At 38.6% G+C, this 17895-nt stretch overlaps 1 protein-coding gene across 6 annotated transcripts in view; it reads right to left on the bottom strand.

Moving 5' to 3' along the window:
* TULP4 (TUB like protein 4) overlaps positions 1–17895 on the bottom strand; it is a 157633-nt gene that overhangs the window by 45883 nt on the left and 93855 nt on the right. For all 6 annotated transcript variants that reach the window (XM_083828781.1, XM_083828776.1, XM_083828779.1 and 3 more), the window contains 2 exons: positions 13092–13220; positions 12618–12779 (listed from right to left, as the gene is read on the bottom strand). In XM_083828781.1, coding sequence (XP_083684907.1) covers positions 12618–12779; positions 13092–13220 — 291 coding nt within the window. The remainder of the gene's footprint in view (positions 1–12617; positions 12780–13091; positions 13221–17895) is intronic.

The raw sequence follows: 17895 nt of genomic DNA on the forward strand, positions 1-17895 counted from the left end.
AGCCAAGAAGCTAAATAATTCAGTTCAAGAAGAGCAACTCGAACCTGTTCCGTGACTTTGGTATGCATGTATCTGTTGTGCTGAACTGCTGCTATTCCCATAAGATCTGTTGTGATGCTGTAATGCATCTGGATCAGATACAGTGTTAGTATAAATGGTTTGGCAGCACTGAAATTTATGGAGCTATAACAGAGTAACCAAAGATCTAGTGCACTGAAGGTCCAGCTCAGGAGGCCCACTACTTCATAATTCAACTAGAATTTACTAAAGATGATGTTATTTTGGCATGAAAATTATTTTGTTGTTATTTAATTTGGTTTAATGTCCATAAAATGGACTCATCAACAGTAAGAATGCTCAAGCTTTATGTTAATTTTAATAAACCACTACAGTAGGAATGCGGAAGATCCCACCATCTTTCCACATCTGATCATACACAGTAGATGAGAAAAGTCTATAAAACATCACAAATTAATTAAGTAAATGAAGCTGTGTTGAGTTCTATCTGCAGAAAATCTAGCCACTGTTCATTGCTACATCATAGCCTGTCCTCATTGTCAAAGAAGCTTTCCAGAACTAGTCACTTTGACTTTCATAGTAACTGAGGATAATCCAGTCCCAGCAATAATGTTTTTGATGACTTGATATAAAGAGTTAAAAGACAGAATTACTTCCGATCTAACATTTGGGTTGTACAAACTGAATAGTCAATAGTGCTGCAGAAGGATATTGACAAAATAAGATGTTGCCTTCATGACATATATATCAACACTGAAGGTTTCAAATGTTGCTAGTCAAACAAAACTCCCAGGAAATCTGGTCAATACATTTTTGGAACACGTGCCTTCTACTAAAGTATCAGGGCAATGACCGAGTCTTTGTTTAAAGTTCATGCCGAAGTCAGGATAGCTCTTTTTGAAAGAGAGTCCAGTACTATGATGCTACAGGACCAGAAAAGGAACATCTGCTATACTTAATGATGGACCAGGATTTTTAAAAGAATCCCTTTAACTTTTTAAGAATGTACATTTGACAACTGAGGGAAGAAAAACAACTTCACAGACTCAGCTAATTAAAACAAAATTGAAAATGAATATATCCTAGTATTATTTGGTTATTTTAAAATCAAAATTTTTACAGAGACACAGCACTTCCTTGCTGGTCTCCATCTGAGGGCACTAGTCAAGAGACCTGGTTTGGAAAGGAGTAAGCAAAAGATGCTTTGCAGTTCTCAACTCCTGAGTCTTCTAGTTCTGCTTTCAATTTTCTCCATTTTCCTTTTAGAAGACAGTGACTTACCCTGCACACAATATTTCAAGCAAGACCACAGCATTGACTAATGTAACAGTACTGCAACAGTTTTGTACTCCTTATCCATTCTGATATGCTCTTAGGGTCTCTGACTGCAGGTACTACTTCAAGTGAGATCCCACTAAGAGACAGACAGGTCCCAACTATAAGTTTAATTTAGAATACAGTGCAAGTTGCATTGACAACTTGTATTTGCATGTACCAGTTGGATAGAGGGACTTGATGAATTTCAAAATAACCTGTCCCAGGACCCCTTTTTAATTTCCTCAGACTGTTAGGAGTTTCTTAACAGTGAAATAGTAGTCCAGGGCACAAATCTCACCAGCATCTTGTGACTAAGGAAATTGTGGATGATCTCACAGTGCTACTGTTCTTACCAATATTTGGTCTAAACTTGCGTTTTAAGAACATTTTCTACACATTTTTTCCACAAACTCTAGTTGGAGGCCTCCAATTTCTCTCATGGTTTTTTACCTGCTCTGACTTAATGGCTTCAAACATTCTCCACAGTTGCATTTCCAAACTTTGAAGGATTCCTCTTTTACCACACATTTGGCAAACCTTGCTTTTTCAGCATTTTGTTTTACTTTCTGCCTTTCTGGTTCTTTTCCTGTCTGGCCCCACATCTGCTGAAACCTTGCTACCACTGTACCAGGAAGCACCAATGCTGCCACTAACTGTTTATCCTGTGTACCTCTGAATTTGCAGCCACCTTGCCTGATGTTTGTCTCACTGCCATTCCTCTTTCAAATTTTAGACCTGCCTTTATGCATTTCCTTTAGCCTCCTCCCCCTACACCCTCAGAAGGAGAAAGTCAGCACTGAACGTCAGAAATTAGGTTCTGCAAAAATGCTAATAAAGTCAACTGTGTGCGTTTGCAGTGCCAGAAGATGCTGAGCAGTTCAAGAAAGCTGAATTAGTTCTGTTTCCCTTAATTTAGCCATCTGGCCAAACATTCACATTCATGCTAGGAACAAGCTTTACAGTCATCACCACAATGCCATCATACTAATAGAGATAAATCTATTTCGCCGATTCAAGATTAACTGAATTATAAACTGATTAATATACAAAATGATGGATCAAACTTCTATTTATGCAGATATGCTTAGTAGTATGTGAAATATGTGGAAAACGATTGCCTTTAAATATTGTCGTTCCCTAGTACTAGCCAAAAAAAGCCTGCCAGTCTTGCAAAGGTTGAGTTAAGACATTTTGCAGTCCGTTTAGTTGCAGTATTAGCATTTTGCATTTTTTGTGCTCTTCTTGTTTATTTTTTCTCCATCAGAAAGCATGAGACAATGCATTAGCAGCCTCTTAGGATACATAAAAATGTGAAAAACATTTTTTTTTCTTAGTGTGGTATCTCTGCCTTTATTCTTTTTACCTCACAATGCAGAGGGAAAGAGAGAACCAAACAGAGGGAGACAGCTGCTTTTCTGCTGAATACTTTTTATTTCCATTAAAAATTGAACTGCTGTAAAATGATTTCTTGAACTGACACTAAAAGAGACATCACCACAATTCACACAAAAAACTCGGGTGGCAAAAAGCACTAGCTTTTTTTTTTCTTTTTGACTGACTTTTTGTCGAAAAAAATGACAAGAATTTTCTGTTTCCTTTAGAAATGAGGAGTTGCCAGGCTGCTCATGGACAATACACCATGAGATCATCCAGCTAACTGCATATATACAGAGCACTGAAATTCCCATTTGAGACTGTTAAAACTTTCAGAAACAGTGCTGGTTTAGTTACCTACTTTCAGGCTTGTTCTTTCTCTCCCTTACAAATTCCATAGGGTTTAGATAACTATTATAGAGCCCTCAAATGAGAAGACAAAGTAAATACACTGGAGATTCTGGTGACAAATCTGTTTAATACAGATTGAAACTCTAAAACCTGGGGATTCAAACCACACTGGCTTTATTTCTCTCTAAAATAATGTAACATAGTTGAATGACTGTAAATGAGATACAGCTTCACACTTTGTTTCAGAAATCAGAAACACCAGTATTTTCTCAAAGCAGGATCTCAAATTATACAACTGCTCTGGACATGTGAGGATGGAAGCAATTGTGCAGGTGAAGATAATGTTATTTGAGGCAATCTGGCAAATTACAGAAATGATTATTATATGCCCCTGTAATTATACCCACACTGATTCTGACTTGTATATTTACTGGCACAGACACTTCTATATTCTTTCTTCACTCGAGACATTTTTTAGAAAGTATCCTATAACATATTTTTCAGTGAAAAGAGCAAACCTTCTATATAATGTTTACTAAATTTACAACATGCCTCATTTTACTCTAGGCATTGAAAAGAGTCACCGTTTTATTTTTTTAACCTGTGTTATGTTTCAAATTGCATTTAAAGCAGCATGCAAAATGAACTAAAACCAGCAGCTGGAACATCTTCTCCAGAACATCTTCTGTAGCTTTTAACAAGGACAGAACTCCAGGCCTGGACCCACACCAGAAGTGTGTTGGAACGCTCTTCAAGCAACGTGGTTTTCTGTACTCTCACTAAACTCTGCCAGGAAAATGCACACATACATATGAAGAATGTATTCTTCACATATATCAAATTATACATAGCAACAAAAAGAACTATTTGGTACTGGTAGGTGGGAAAATGTAATTAGTTTTACCAACAACCACTCAATCAGGCAAATGAGTCAACTGACACCCAGAGCGCTCACATACACTTGGCAGTCTCCTGTACTGTTCCCAAGCCAGGGTTTAGCTATTTCCTGAAAGATATGTTGTCTGCTGAAGTTAAAATCACCTTCGGAGTTTTAGAAGTCAGAGTTTTTGCTGGGATTTTTTTTTTCCTAATTGAAAATGATATTACTTAGCAACAAGGATTGCACTCTGGACCAGTGAAAATGCAACACAAAGTATTTTAGAAACAATGTCCTTGCTGTTTTGACTTTCATAATACAGAATCAAGAAGCTCCAGGGTCAAGCTATATGCTGATGGAAGCAAGTGCCCCAACTGCATTCTCTTTCTAGGTCTTGGGTGTTGGCAGAGAGGGGTAACACAGCACGGGCAGGAAATGTGTAGAAAGGGTGAGGTCAAGTATAAGGGAGTCAACAGGGAGATACGTTGAGTAATAAACTGTTACCAAAATGAGGCACTGAAGAAGAATGACTTTCCTCCCAAAAGCAAGGAAAGCAGGGAAGGATTAACCCCTTTCCAGCTGATGCAGCTGTCCACAATCCCTGAACATCAGAATACCAACAAGAAACTGGCTCCTGGACAAAGAGCAAAGAGCACAAGTTGAATCCACCACACAGGATGACACCCTGATGGAAAAGGGTTTGGGGAATAAAGAGATGCTGTTTCCACTTTCCATTGGTGCACTACCTCTTGTTGACAAATCTGAGGAAAGACCATATGGTATCGCTTACCAAAAATACCACCTTTCGACTTCCGTTTACTACATGAATTGGCCTTGCTTTCCCAGACAAGACCTACTGCGGAAATCCACAAACGTCCTCTTCCATATTCAATCACTATAATCATTTCTCCCCATGCATGATTCAGACTACGCACAGGCATGAAAATCATACCCAAATTCAGGACCCATGTTGGCTCCCTGTCTTGTTACTAACATCCCCAAAAATTCACAGATCAAGTTGCATTGTTAACAAGGTTTAAACTAACCATGCCAGCAGCTGCATTTCTTTTGAACCATAATCATCACAAAGCTCTGGATGAACCAAATGAGTCCTGGGGCCAAAGCGTTCTCAGTCAAATGGCTTTGGAAACGGAATAACACAGACTGTTTCTGATAAATGCTCTAAATATTCACAGTTTAGAACATTTTTCCTGTGTAAGAAAGAAAAACTTCTACTCACATGCTGTTTCCTGACCAACTCAAAATGTGACCAAACAAATTAAAGGAAAATAGAATTCTGACTTTTTATAAATGACTTTATAAATGACTTTATATAAATGACTTTATAAATGATTTATAAATGACTTTTCAGGAAGAAAGGTGATTTCTGCAGCAGGTGCCATTTTTGCCTGAACTACCTAAAAACCAGCATAAGCATTTGCTGCCACTTTGCACAGGTAGACCGCAAATCCTTGCTCCTACCGTTTGCCCCAGAGCTGAAGCATAACACAATGATGTTCAGAAACACAGTTACAAGTGAGTGTTCCTTGTCCCAAAGAGCTGAAGACTTCAGGCTACATGAGCAAATCCTTCTATACAAGTACTAGCAAGGTGAGCAGAGAAGCAAACTATTCCTGTCTTCCTGACATTTCCCACAGAAAGACTGGCAGTGTGTCTATTTGCACTCACCTTTATTTTGCTGATTCATATACTGACGGTCCAAAAATGTGAAACAATACTGGGTATAAAAATGCTAAGTGGACACAATAACTGAACGGCACAATGAGTCTTCAGCTCTTTCTCCATCTCGGGTTTGTCATTTCCATTAACATCCTTTCTTTCTTTCTGACAGAGGAAAGACGTGCACAGAGCTTAATAAACCTTAGATTCTGGCCAGCTAAAATAAGAATATTGTGACCTATCCAAGTGTCATGCCAGATCAAGGTAAAGAGTTAGGAGATAGAGTGTTGAAGGTGATCTGAACATCCTTGTACATTGTGCATCCAAGAGGATGCAGAAATCCTTTCTGCCATTTGCTTTTTGCAGCAACAAACATTAAATCCCTTTATCCTGTCTACAGGAGACTGCAACGAGGAGTGAAACATTAAAACATTCGTATTCTTCTTTTCAGACAGAGTCATTAAGGGAAAAAAATTCTTTGCAAGACTCATCTGATACAATGTTGACATGAAACATTGCAGCAGCAATGCGAAACCATGAGCCAGGATGCCGTCAGCACGTAAACAGCCCTATCTTACAGCCCTCGTGACGAGAACAAATAGCTCCATCTCGCCAGCTCTCTCAGTGCCTTGCCACTATAGACAGGTTGAGGAGCATCAAGGGAAATATTAGGCAAGGCACAGATGAAGCTAGTGGGAAGAACAAAACACATTGAAGCATCACCTTGTTGCTCTGCTCCTTCAACTATCTGTTCAATAATTGTGCATTATTGGCCAGGGTTTCTGGCAGAAGAAAACCTTGTCTGGAATAAACCCACAGAGAGATGCTATGGCTCCTGGAGCCGCAAATGAACCCTAGAAGCTCCAGAGAGAGCATATTTACTTTCTGTCCTCCCCAAAACGCAAGGCAAAGCCTATAAAGTCCTCAGCTGAGTACTAAAATCTGCAGTAAAGCCGCTTATTGCTAGTGAGAAAAGGAGAGCACAACTGAAAAGAGACACAGAGCACCAAGCTATTTAACTCTTTTGCTTCCTTCTTTTTGTAAGCCGTATTCTCAGCAGAATGATGCACGAACAGCTACTTGAGACAGAAAAGCGAGAAAAGACAATGTTAATGAAACTATATATAGACACCAGAAAAGAAATCTATTATTTCAGAAATAGCTGCATAATGAAGCTTTAAAACAATATAATAAAAAGAGATGGGAGAAAGAAAGGCTAAATAGCACTTAAAATTCACATTACTTTTTTCACATAAAAACTGTCTGTCACTATTACGTGGCATTGCAAAAATCAAGTCACCAAGCAAAGAACAAAACCAGTGTTACTGGCTTGCAGTATGTATAAATATATAAATCAAGAATCACAGAATCACAGAATGGTTTGGGTTGGAAGGGACCTTAAAGACCATCTAATTCCACCCCCCCTTCCATGGGCAGGGACACCTCCCACTAGACCAGGTTGCCCAAAGCCCCATCCAGCCTGGCCTTAAAGACCACTACAGTCTATGCAAAAAACAATCAAACATTCTAACTATATTAAAAAAAAAAATCGTATATTTTGTCTATAAAAGGGTACAATAGGATAGTAAACATTCATAGAACACTTAGTGTAAGCAAGAAGAAATAATTTTAATATCAAATCTGCCACAAAGACCTGAAATGCTTCTAAAAATAGTCCAAAATATCAAGAGAATTGTGTTGGGATTTGCTTATCTATGTGTTTTATATAACAAACAGATTTATCTTAAAAGAAGTTTCTTTTTTCTGTCCTCTTTTTGCATTTTAATGGTACTTCTCAATTATGGAGCATGCAACGTTAAAATTCTTATATGATTTAACCATTTTCTGAAGTCCTTGTGGCTTGAACAAACCACATAGTCAATTAATGACACTTCTTCTATGCTATAAAAAGCCTCTAGCCATTTTTTCCCAATAATTTATGTAATTCACCCATCAATGAAAATAAGTCTTTCAGTCTTTTTCCTCAACAACCGTACCTTACACTACAGTTTTGGGCAGCTCTACTCATTGTAAATACATATGTAGGGTCACTTGATAGTCACTGCACCCAAAATTGATGAGGGAAAAGATGTATTTCTATGTGTTAAGCAACAAAAATAGAGGTATTTCCTGGCATTTTATAGGCTCCTTTATCTGAACCTACAAAGATTCTTGTAGGAATTAGAAAGGAACATTCTAATAAAGACCAAAACCATTGCTTATACTTTCGAATTTTACCATCTGTAATTTTTTTTCCTTTTGTCCTTCCAAACCTTCCAATACTCATAATGATTAAGATACATATTTCCCCTTCCTATACCGCCCCAGTCGCCTGTTTGCCTCTTTCATCATTCTGTCAACTCATTAGAAGGCTGTCTTCGAGATGTTTTTTCCACACAGCTAGATGTCTGAGCATAGTTATACTTGATCAGTGTGAGTCCTGCAATAGCAGTGACTGCCTGAATCAGATGTGAGCTACAGCACCTGATTAAAATCAAAATGGTAGGGGGAATGGAAGCACAAATTCCTCATTCCAGAGCATCAGGCAGAAGAAAGCACAGGTGGGAGGATGACATCTTGGCACAAATAGATGCAACATTTTCAAACACTTGAAAATTCCTTATTTTTAAGCCATGTTCTGGAAGCTAGGTAAGGCTACTATTCCTACTTTCAGTGTAGGGGTGGTTTAGAGTAACTCTTTTGCTGAAAAGGCTGTAGCAACTGCAAGTCATGGACTGTGGATAAAAACGGGGGGATCCAAAAGCAGACTGTACTCAAATAGCCATGGATTTATTAGTTATTCCTCCCAGGGACTTAAACCACACCAAAAACATAGAACCAGACAGGCAAACTCATGAAAAGCCTGGTGCCACGGTAGCCGTTTGACAGTGCTCCTTGTTAATTAGCTATTACCTCCAGGCCTGAGATTTGCTAATGCTGTGATGACTTGGGGAAAATACTGACATGACTAAATGTCATATTATGAGCTTATGACTATGAAAATTGATGCCTCGTGAAGGTCAGCAGCAATCTGCATTCACCTTGCTGGGGCTGCCTCAGCCCAGCCCCTATCAGGCCGGACAGACCAGGCAAAGGCGAGTTCGGTTGTGGAGTCAAGGTGGGAATCACCCTGGGGAAACAGATCTGCCTCAGCTGGGGGGAGTCCTTGTGGACTGCACTGCCGGACCCAGAGAGGTCCAGGCTCCCCTCCTTCACGTGAGCTCCTCTCTGGGTGCAGGGCTCTGCCCTGAAGCATGGGGTGCTCCCGGCAGAAGGAAGGCGCTGCGACCTGCCTCTGCTCTGTGCCTGTCAGGGAAGAAAAGCTGAAGTTTCTGTGGTTGCCATGGGAGTAGGGACGGCGAGCGCCGGGAGCAGGAGTGACTAACAGCCTAGAAACTGCCTTCCTGCACAGCTACTGCAAGCTACAGAAGATTAAAACAAAAAACACAGACCTCCTGCACCCTGCATTTTCAGACAAAACAATTTTATCTGCAATTGGTCTCATAGTTTTTCTTCCGATTTCTCATAAGACCTTACAGTGCACACAGAATCTTTTCCTAATGCTGTGCTTGTTTTCTCTTCCACCAAGATCAGTATTCTACACAATTAGACACATAACAGGTTCAACCTAGGGGCCTTTATTCACACATTCTTAGGACTAATGTACTTTGTATTGTAGTGGGACCATATAGAACAGTTAATATTGTGCCAGGTGGGATGCGAATCACGTTAGTTAACTGCTTGTACATTTATTTTCAAAGCAAACAGAAGGAAGTTCACGTGTACTCATTGTCTGACATATCTTGGTCAAAGAGAATCCTGGTAAGTCTCTGAGTTTCCACTCTACATCACCCTGAGGAAGTAGGCTCTGTAGCCTCCTGTAGCCCTTGAAAAATCAATTCAAAAAAAACCAGAAAGGGAGGTCACATTCCTGAGTGATCCCACCCATCCAAGTGTAACACAAACGTCACTCTGCTCAAGATATGGAGGACCCAGCCCTGTGAAGTTTTCATATTGTGTGTATTTGCTCATTATCCTCAAGAGTCCATTGGTATAATGGGGCTGTGTGCTTTGGCCAGAAGCGTGCTCTGGATATAGAGTATACAGGAACAGGAAACTGCTAAAGCCCTCCACTCTGGCAGGACTGCAGAAATACAATGAAAATGACAAAATTAAATTCTAGTCCTCTTCAATTAACATGCAGAATTACAATCAAAAGGCCTTTGTTTAGAACTAGCTAAAGAATCCCAAGCTCAATGTCCAGACTCAAGACCTAGGTGTGAACTACAGCAAAAATCTGCCAGTGACCTTCACAAGATCATCTGTTGACACAGGATGGTGAGAAAGAAAGCGTTGCAGTCAACCACATTGTACCAAGTCTCCTCTGACTCATAGTAAGTTTGTCCCCAACACACAAGGAGAAAAGACTTTGGGACTCAGAAAGACTTTGGAAAGTATTAACTACGGAGTTTCAACCACAGGTGGCATCAACCACTACCTTGGAGGCCTCACGCACAAGCCTGTATCAGAGCACAGGAAGGACAAAAATCCAGAGGGCACATACGCTCTACCATCATCACAGACACGGTTAAGAGTTTGACTCTCTATTTGCCATATTTGACATGAAAGTATTGCTAACTCACCTTTATGTCAAAACAAGAAGATGGTTAGCAATACTATAGCTCCAACCATTCTTCTCCTCCACCAGAAAGACAGTTGTAGGAAATTCTCTTCTTGCAGAACTGCCAGAGAGCAGCTACAGCAGTCAGTGATAGACTACTGGTGTCAGACAGATGGGAGAAAAGACAGAAAATGAGACTGGAAGCAAAAAGGAGGATGCACGCTGCAGATGACTGAGGGAGAAAGTTGAGAGAACTGCAGAGTGAGGTGAAAGAACAGTCTATATTGAGTGCATTTTTAAGAAGACAATAGAAAAATAATACTGAACAGCACATTTTCCTTGGAAATTTAGCTCTCCAAGTTAATTGTGTCAGAGGTCAAGGTGCTATGGGGTGTAGTTTTCCAGAAATACTTTCAGTAGCAATTTTCATGGTACCAGAGGGGTGACAAAAATAATAATACAAATTTAAATTTTCACATTTACCTTTCACTCTCTGTACAGAGAAATCGATTATATTAGGCAATAGGGAAGATGCTGAAGCTACACTATACTAGAACATTCTTTTCTCATTTGCACAGACAAATCAGGAGAGAAATTAGATAAGGAGATAAGTTAGTAAGTGTATCCATTTCTGTATGAGCTTATTTGTGTGTAATAAATGCAAAGTCTTTTTTCCCCGAAATTTCAATTTTCAGTATGAACAGAGCATAGTCTCTCCTAAGAATCTCAGTGAATTATATTTCTTTGTGTCTCTGGAGACAAATACATCTAAATACATATTAGAAGATCTCTTCTCTTCACCAACTCTGGAGAACAGCACAAGGATTCATCATCAGTTAACATGCAAACCCCATAGTTTGGAGAACTGTAGAGATTAACATCAAACCTGTGGCTGGTTTTGGTTTCTATTTCAGTGAGTTTGTCAACAACAGAATCTCCTAAATCAAGCAAGTGATTTTCACGCAGCTGGAATTGGCCACTATGTTCACATGTGCTTATCTGGACGCTGAACAAGTGTTTGTTTTCTGGAATAAGCACTTACGGAGCATCCAGTTTAGAAAGTACAAACATATTGGCTAATTTGAATTAAAAGGCAGTCAGTCACCCCAAATTAAGCACTCAAGTGATATTTCCAAATACAGCAGCGAACTACAACCAAGAATCATACAAATGGGGTAGCCTCATATTTAAAACATAAGACTGAGAGCTATTAGATGTTAGTTTCTCTCGTACTTCTGCTGCTTGTCTTTTCCTCTTGATCTTGAGTAAATTATTTATTGCTAAGACTCGAATCTCCCCAGATTCAAAAAGAGGCAGTTAGACTCCCTGACTTTAAAGAGCAGTGTTGCAATAATTAATTCATTATTCTTTACAGAGCACTCTAAAATTATTAGATGCAGCTGTAGAAATGCATATTATTAGCACTACTGTACTCCACTAGCAATTCTCAAAATAAGCCTGCATATATCTTGTATGGATTTGTAGTATTCTGAATTAAAGTCAGTGGTACCTTGAGTCCTGAACTAGTATGTTGTCTGGAAGGTGTAAAATGAAGAAAGGAAAATAATCTACTCTTGATCATAATGCAAATTCTCTTCGCACTATTCTACTCCCATCATTTCTTTCAGTACTATATTTCACACACATTAACCATAACGATAGCAAGTATGTGGAAGGGAAGACCATTCCGCAAAGGTCAACAGCTGAATGGCAAAGGGCCATTGCAAATTCTGCAAATGAAACCAATGGGCTAGCTCAAGCCCCACTATAAATGGTGAAGTGACCGGTATGATACGCTTTATTAGAAAAGCAGTAAAGAAGATTTTTTTAAACCGTCTTTTTCAAAGCTCAGCAAGTTTTGGGCTCAATGGTTAAAGAATGGCCTTTTTAAAAATGATGTGTTTTGCATAAGGCTGAGAGGCCCCTCTGACACAGTTTGATCCCTTTGCTCATGAGAAGGCAAACATCACTGTATGTCAGTTGAACTGCTTTTGCTGCAAGTGCAAACTGGGCAGCTCTATACTGAAGCAGCTGCTCAGATGTTTACTAGTCTATGCTGTATCTCTGCTCAAATACATATTTTCACAATAGCTGCATCAATGAATTAGGGGTACAATTACAGATTCCCATCTCAAACAGCTGAGTCTGAATAAGACTGCATGTGAATCAGGGTGAAAACTGACGATAGGCAACTTGGTACATTAGTATATTTGACTAATGAGAACAATAGGATGGATTTAATTTTCACTATCTGTGGGAGCACCAGTTTTGACAGAAACTGTTCTTACAAAGTGGACATTTTATTTAACGACTTTTTCAGAGATGTATTCTACAGCATACCACTGCGATATAATTAACAGCTTCTAAAAGCCCCATTACCTGTTGGTCGTCTGGAGTCCATATGCCACACGTGATCTGACTCTCCAAGTTTATTTCTGAAGACCAGTGTCTTTGTCCGCTGACTGAACCGACCAGCACAAATCCATCTCTGTAGGAGATAAGGGCTTGAGTCCCATCATGGCTCCATGTAAAGTCGCTTACCTTAATATATCAAAGATAAGAAAATAGATGTATTAGCCATGGCGTAATTTTTCATTGTTTTGGTAAAAGGTAGCACTGCACAGAGACAGGCAGGACAACTCCTTAGCCCAGTAGCAGTTCTGATTTCACGGCTATCAGATAAAGCAACTGTCCTTGCAAAGTGTCTTTGACACTTGCATACTCCTTTCATTAAAGAAATGTTTCATTTTCTCCTGCACATTTCAAAAGGTATAAAGTACTATTCATTGTCCTCTTCATTTTGTCACTCGGGACTTGATCATTCTGGACTGAAGAGAAAACATGCATACCAACCTGTGCCCCACGATCATTCACAAGCTCCACAGACCATCTGCCTTCGTATTGTATCCAAACAAATATTCCTCCATCTGCATCACAGGTTGCTAATTTCTGAAATGGTTCGTTCCATCTAACCAGCACAACCTTAAAAGATTACAAACAGAAACAGCATTACCAAAACTGTGTAGAGTGCTAACAGCTATTTTACAAGAAGCAGTTAAACAATACTGCAAAATAAACAACATTGCATTTAAATTCCGAAGAAGATGTACAAAACAGTAATTTTCAGCACAGCAGTAGGCGTCTCTCAAGAACAGCTGGAATCATTTTGTCATGACTGTCAGCGAACACAGGCTCTCTCCCCAATCAGGCCTTTTTGGAAGGCATCACATGCTTTTAAGAAAAACACACACTACGCTGGAATGTAGCATTTCATTACAGAAACGGCAAACCGAAGGCCCCGTACCCAAACCACTTTCAAATTTTCCTTGTCATGATTTCCCTCATCACAATCTCCAAGGCTCAACTCTGCAAATGAAGTTACAAGCACTCATACAAGATCAAATTTGAATACTCATGTCACCAGTGACATGAAAAAATTTTCTAGAGTCCCAGCTTGTTAAAATACAGAAATTTCATAGAGAAATTGCTTTGCTTCTGAGTGCAGAAGGAATACAAAGCAGTTTTAGGCTCTCTACTTTGTGCATTAGAGCTATCTGAGCTTTTCTGGAGAACCTAATCAAGTCCAAAGCTGCCAAATTGCTCTCTCATTTATAATTAATATCAATTTAACAAACACAGTATCTCTCAAGGCCTCAGTATAGAACTGAAAAAAACCACGTCATCCTAGTGCCTGAAGCAGAAATTAGCTGTAAAACCATTTACCTTCTGTTAATGACTTTTTCTTAGAGCCTTTTTTCCAAATTAGTTCTATTTCAAAAACATTCTGATATGGTTGGGATGCTCACATTCATACACAATGAGCTTTTCCGCCAGTTACGATACAGAGATATAGCATATACAAACAAAGAAAACAAATATGAAATTCTCAATCAGTAGAGTGTTATTTCAACTACTTAATGGGCACCCAGATCTAATGATGCTTTTTCATAAATCTAAATAGATAATTAATCACTTAAAAGAGACAGAAAGAGAAGACTTTCCTGAAATATATTCTGATGTTTACCGGGAAGCAATGATGCTCCTAAATGTTCCAGTCCTAAAATGAACTCTGCGTACACAGATCCACCAGACTTCACAATGAAAACAGCAGTTTTCAGAATTAGGATATAAATATGCATGCCTGAAACCAAAACTTGACAGCTAAAAAAAAAGATGCTCTTACACTTATTTAAGGAGCGCTACACTTATTCGCAGAGTGCTATGGGTCACAACTGCAAAACATGCAAATCAGTGCAGCCCTCCGGTCCTGGAGGATCAACCCTTGAACGATTAAATGGCTAAAAGAAAACTGTTTCTTCATGCATACATAAAGATTATAGGAAGAAGTGAATATGACTAACTACACCCTCTGTTGCTATGCAGCTAGGAAGAATCCCGTTTGGGATGCTGCAGAAAAATGCTTTGCTTTACTTGAACCAAGTAGAACCCAACACCAAGGTGCTCGTCCTGCCTACAGTTGGGTGGATTATATTGTGACACTTCATGGATTGTGTCATACTTGCTTTTTTTTTTCCTTCTTTTTTTTTTTATCTTTTTTGTTTGTTTTTGGAAGAGCAGTAAATAAAATATTCCAGCATAGTAATATAAGCAGCTGTATTTTGGTTGAGGATTCACTCTAGCTCTTCTGTCTAAACAAGAACAGCACAAATTTTTTCTTTTTTTTTTTTCTATTTCATGTAACTCATATGCACACAGCCATCATTTCAGCCACCCTGAGACAAAACATAACCACTACATAATTGCACTTGCCAGTATTGCCTAATGGCATTAGCAAAGTGAAGAAAACCCCATACATGACATCAGGATAACTGAAAAACCTGGCTTTTGAAGGTTGGCAGCAGCTAAGGCTAACAATAATTCTATATATAATTGAAGGCACTTATTACCACTGAAAATCAGACCTTTAATGATTAGATGGTCCCCACACTGGACATTTCATAGATCAAACAAAATAAATTGCTAGAGGATTTAGGAACAAAAGATAAAACTAATTCAAATACCATTATGCTTTTTGATGAACACCATCAAAGGTACCACTATCTGCCTCAAAATTGCCCTGCTTTATCTGACAAAGATTTGAGACAAGCATATGATTTTATAGATTAGACAAACCAGCTGACTTAATGATATGAATTATGGGCAAAGTGACAGGAATTACCTTGATGCGATTTGCATCTTTTCTATTTTAAATAGGAATCTTCTTAAAGCTAGAAGATAAGTTCTGAATCAAATGCTGTTCTACCTGTATTTTCCCTCAATTTGACAAAACATCCAAGGACACATTTCAATGTAAATAATATTACCAGTGCTCTCCTCCCTCCTTCCCAATTAGTAACTTCCAAAACCTCTGTCTGGTGAGCTACAAAGGTCAAAACACCAATAAGCCCCTGGCTTTAAGAGTAATAATCTTACCACTTTATAATTACAAATGAAAATGAGACAACGATTTTATATGACTTCTGATAATATGCTCATAAGGAAGTCATTTTGCAATTTGAAAATTCAACTTCTTAAAACACAGAGCAAATGCTACCATTTTATGAGGTCATTTTAAAGCTGTTTTCATCATTTACATTTAACACCTGACTCCAGGTGCTGACTCTACAGCTGCTTTGGGTATTTCCAATTGCATTTGAGGCACTTAACATACTGAAGCAGAGACTAAGAAAAGAAGGTCTGCCCTAAGTATTATGACAACTTTTGTCTTTTACGTTGGTTAGAACATAAACCGTATGAAAACACGTTCCGTTGCCAGTGCACGTAAACGTATAAGCTTGAACTAGCCCTCCAGAAAGAAGAATTTTACTGCTAGCCCGTAACACAAAGATATTGTTACTTTCACTAACAGCTTCAAGTCACAGGGGCCCCATCTTTACTTCTGCTACCTTTATGGTTCTCTGCTTCTCATTCAGCATCTTCCCACAGGTACTCAAGGAATAAACTGTTTTATCTTGTAATGAAAGGAAAAAAAATGTTGGCATGCCAAAGAAAGTTATCTGTGGGCCGTGTGGTCTGCACCGCCATTGCATACTGGCTATTTTTGTATTTATTTTTTTTAAATTACCTATAAAATTACCAATTGTCCTTGTTCTACTCTATAAAAAATTTGTATTACAGACATTAATCAGCTTCTAAATTGGTATCTCATGCAGAAGGCGATCTCCCATAAATAAAATACCAAATAACTCCTAGCCCAATATACTCATTTAAGTACAGCGTAAAGGCCAATGTATCATACCAAACAGGATTCTTGCCATGAAGTTCAAGGAGCTTTTGAATCAAGGTCTTGCGTTTTCTTTGAGCTCCTTTTTAGACAATGCTTAGTAGTGAAAAGTTTATTGAAAAGAGGAACATTTAGCATCATTTATAGCTCTGTTTTAGTTGCCAGCTTGAATTTCAGGAATTAAATTTAGTTAATGTTAAAGATGCTAGAAACCCTCCCCAAGAACTGACTGCATATTATAAAGAAGAAGAATGAAGGCAGGTGTTTAAGTATCTGCATCAACTTCAGATATAAATTTGGTTGACTAGTTACAATTCACTTTTTATTTTTTGCTGCTTTTGATTCTCTAAAGGTACATGGCTATTTACCAAAGAAAGGTATATACTACATAGAAACTACCATTATTCCAAAGCACATAGACAATTTGTAAGAAAGCAGGTGTAATTCACTAGGTGAAACAGCAAACGCACACACGATTTTACAAACCGTTCCAGTTTCTGCTTTGAATTTTTATTTCCTAGAAGAGTCCAAGCTTGTTAATGGCAAGCAAAACCCCAGCAGAGACCAAAGAAGCCAGGATACAACGCGCTGGGCTATCACATTCCCCTCACGCTGATGGGGGGCGTGGATTCCCATTTTGAGAGCGCTTCCCCGATAAAGCCACTGTGAAGGTATTTGTTCCTTTTCTCCCATTGAATCCCACCACGCTAATGTTCAGTACCACATCCTTAACATCTTTTATTCACACATGCATACAAGAAAAAAGGAAGCTCGGGTACAACTATCCTTTCATCTCCATCTCTTCTGGTAATATTGAGATATTTGCAGTGTGATGGACATTCGTTCTCCTCCGTCACTCAGCTTGGCACCACTTTCCACTGTGTATGGGACTAATTGCCGAGCTCTGCTACTGTCCACCAACTCAGCAGTGAAACCATTCATCTCCAAAAAAACCTTCTGAATGAACACGCCTTAGTAAGAGATCACGGAAAGGTGGCGGCACAACTTCTTACCAAAGAATATTCCTTTTTGCTGCTGCTGTTTCAGACAAAGTTATCTAATGTCACATAAAATACAAGTCATTAAAATTATTCTAATAAAGAAGAATCCTCTAGTAGAAATCTTTGAAGAAAATAGCTAAGTATAAGGATGTACCTTGAAGTTTAGAGCATTTACAATGTGAAAAGAATGTGAACTTTAGGTTGGGAAATGAAAAACTTGAATAAATGTGAAAGGTTTAATTTTGGAAAATTTTAGATATAGTATTTTCCTGTTCTGAAATTTCTGTGTGCAAATTGTTTCCTGCACTTTTTATACATGTATGGCAAATGTTAAAGGATTATTATGGTTTTTTAAAAAAAGTATGTTACTTGGAAAAATCACCAAAAACTACATGCTTTTGAATTTTTCTTT

Source organism: Anser anser (genome assembly GCF_964211835.1).
Source record: "Anser anser genome assembly, chromosome: 3".
In the NCBI taxonomy this organism is placed as follows: domain Eukaryota; kingdom Metazoa; phylum Chordata; class Aves; order Anseriformes; family Anatidae; genus Anser; species Anser anser.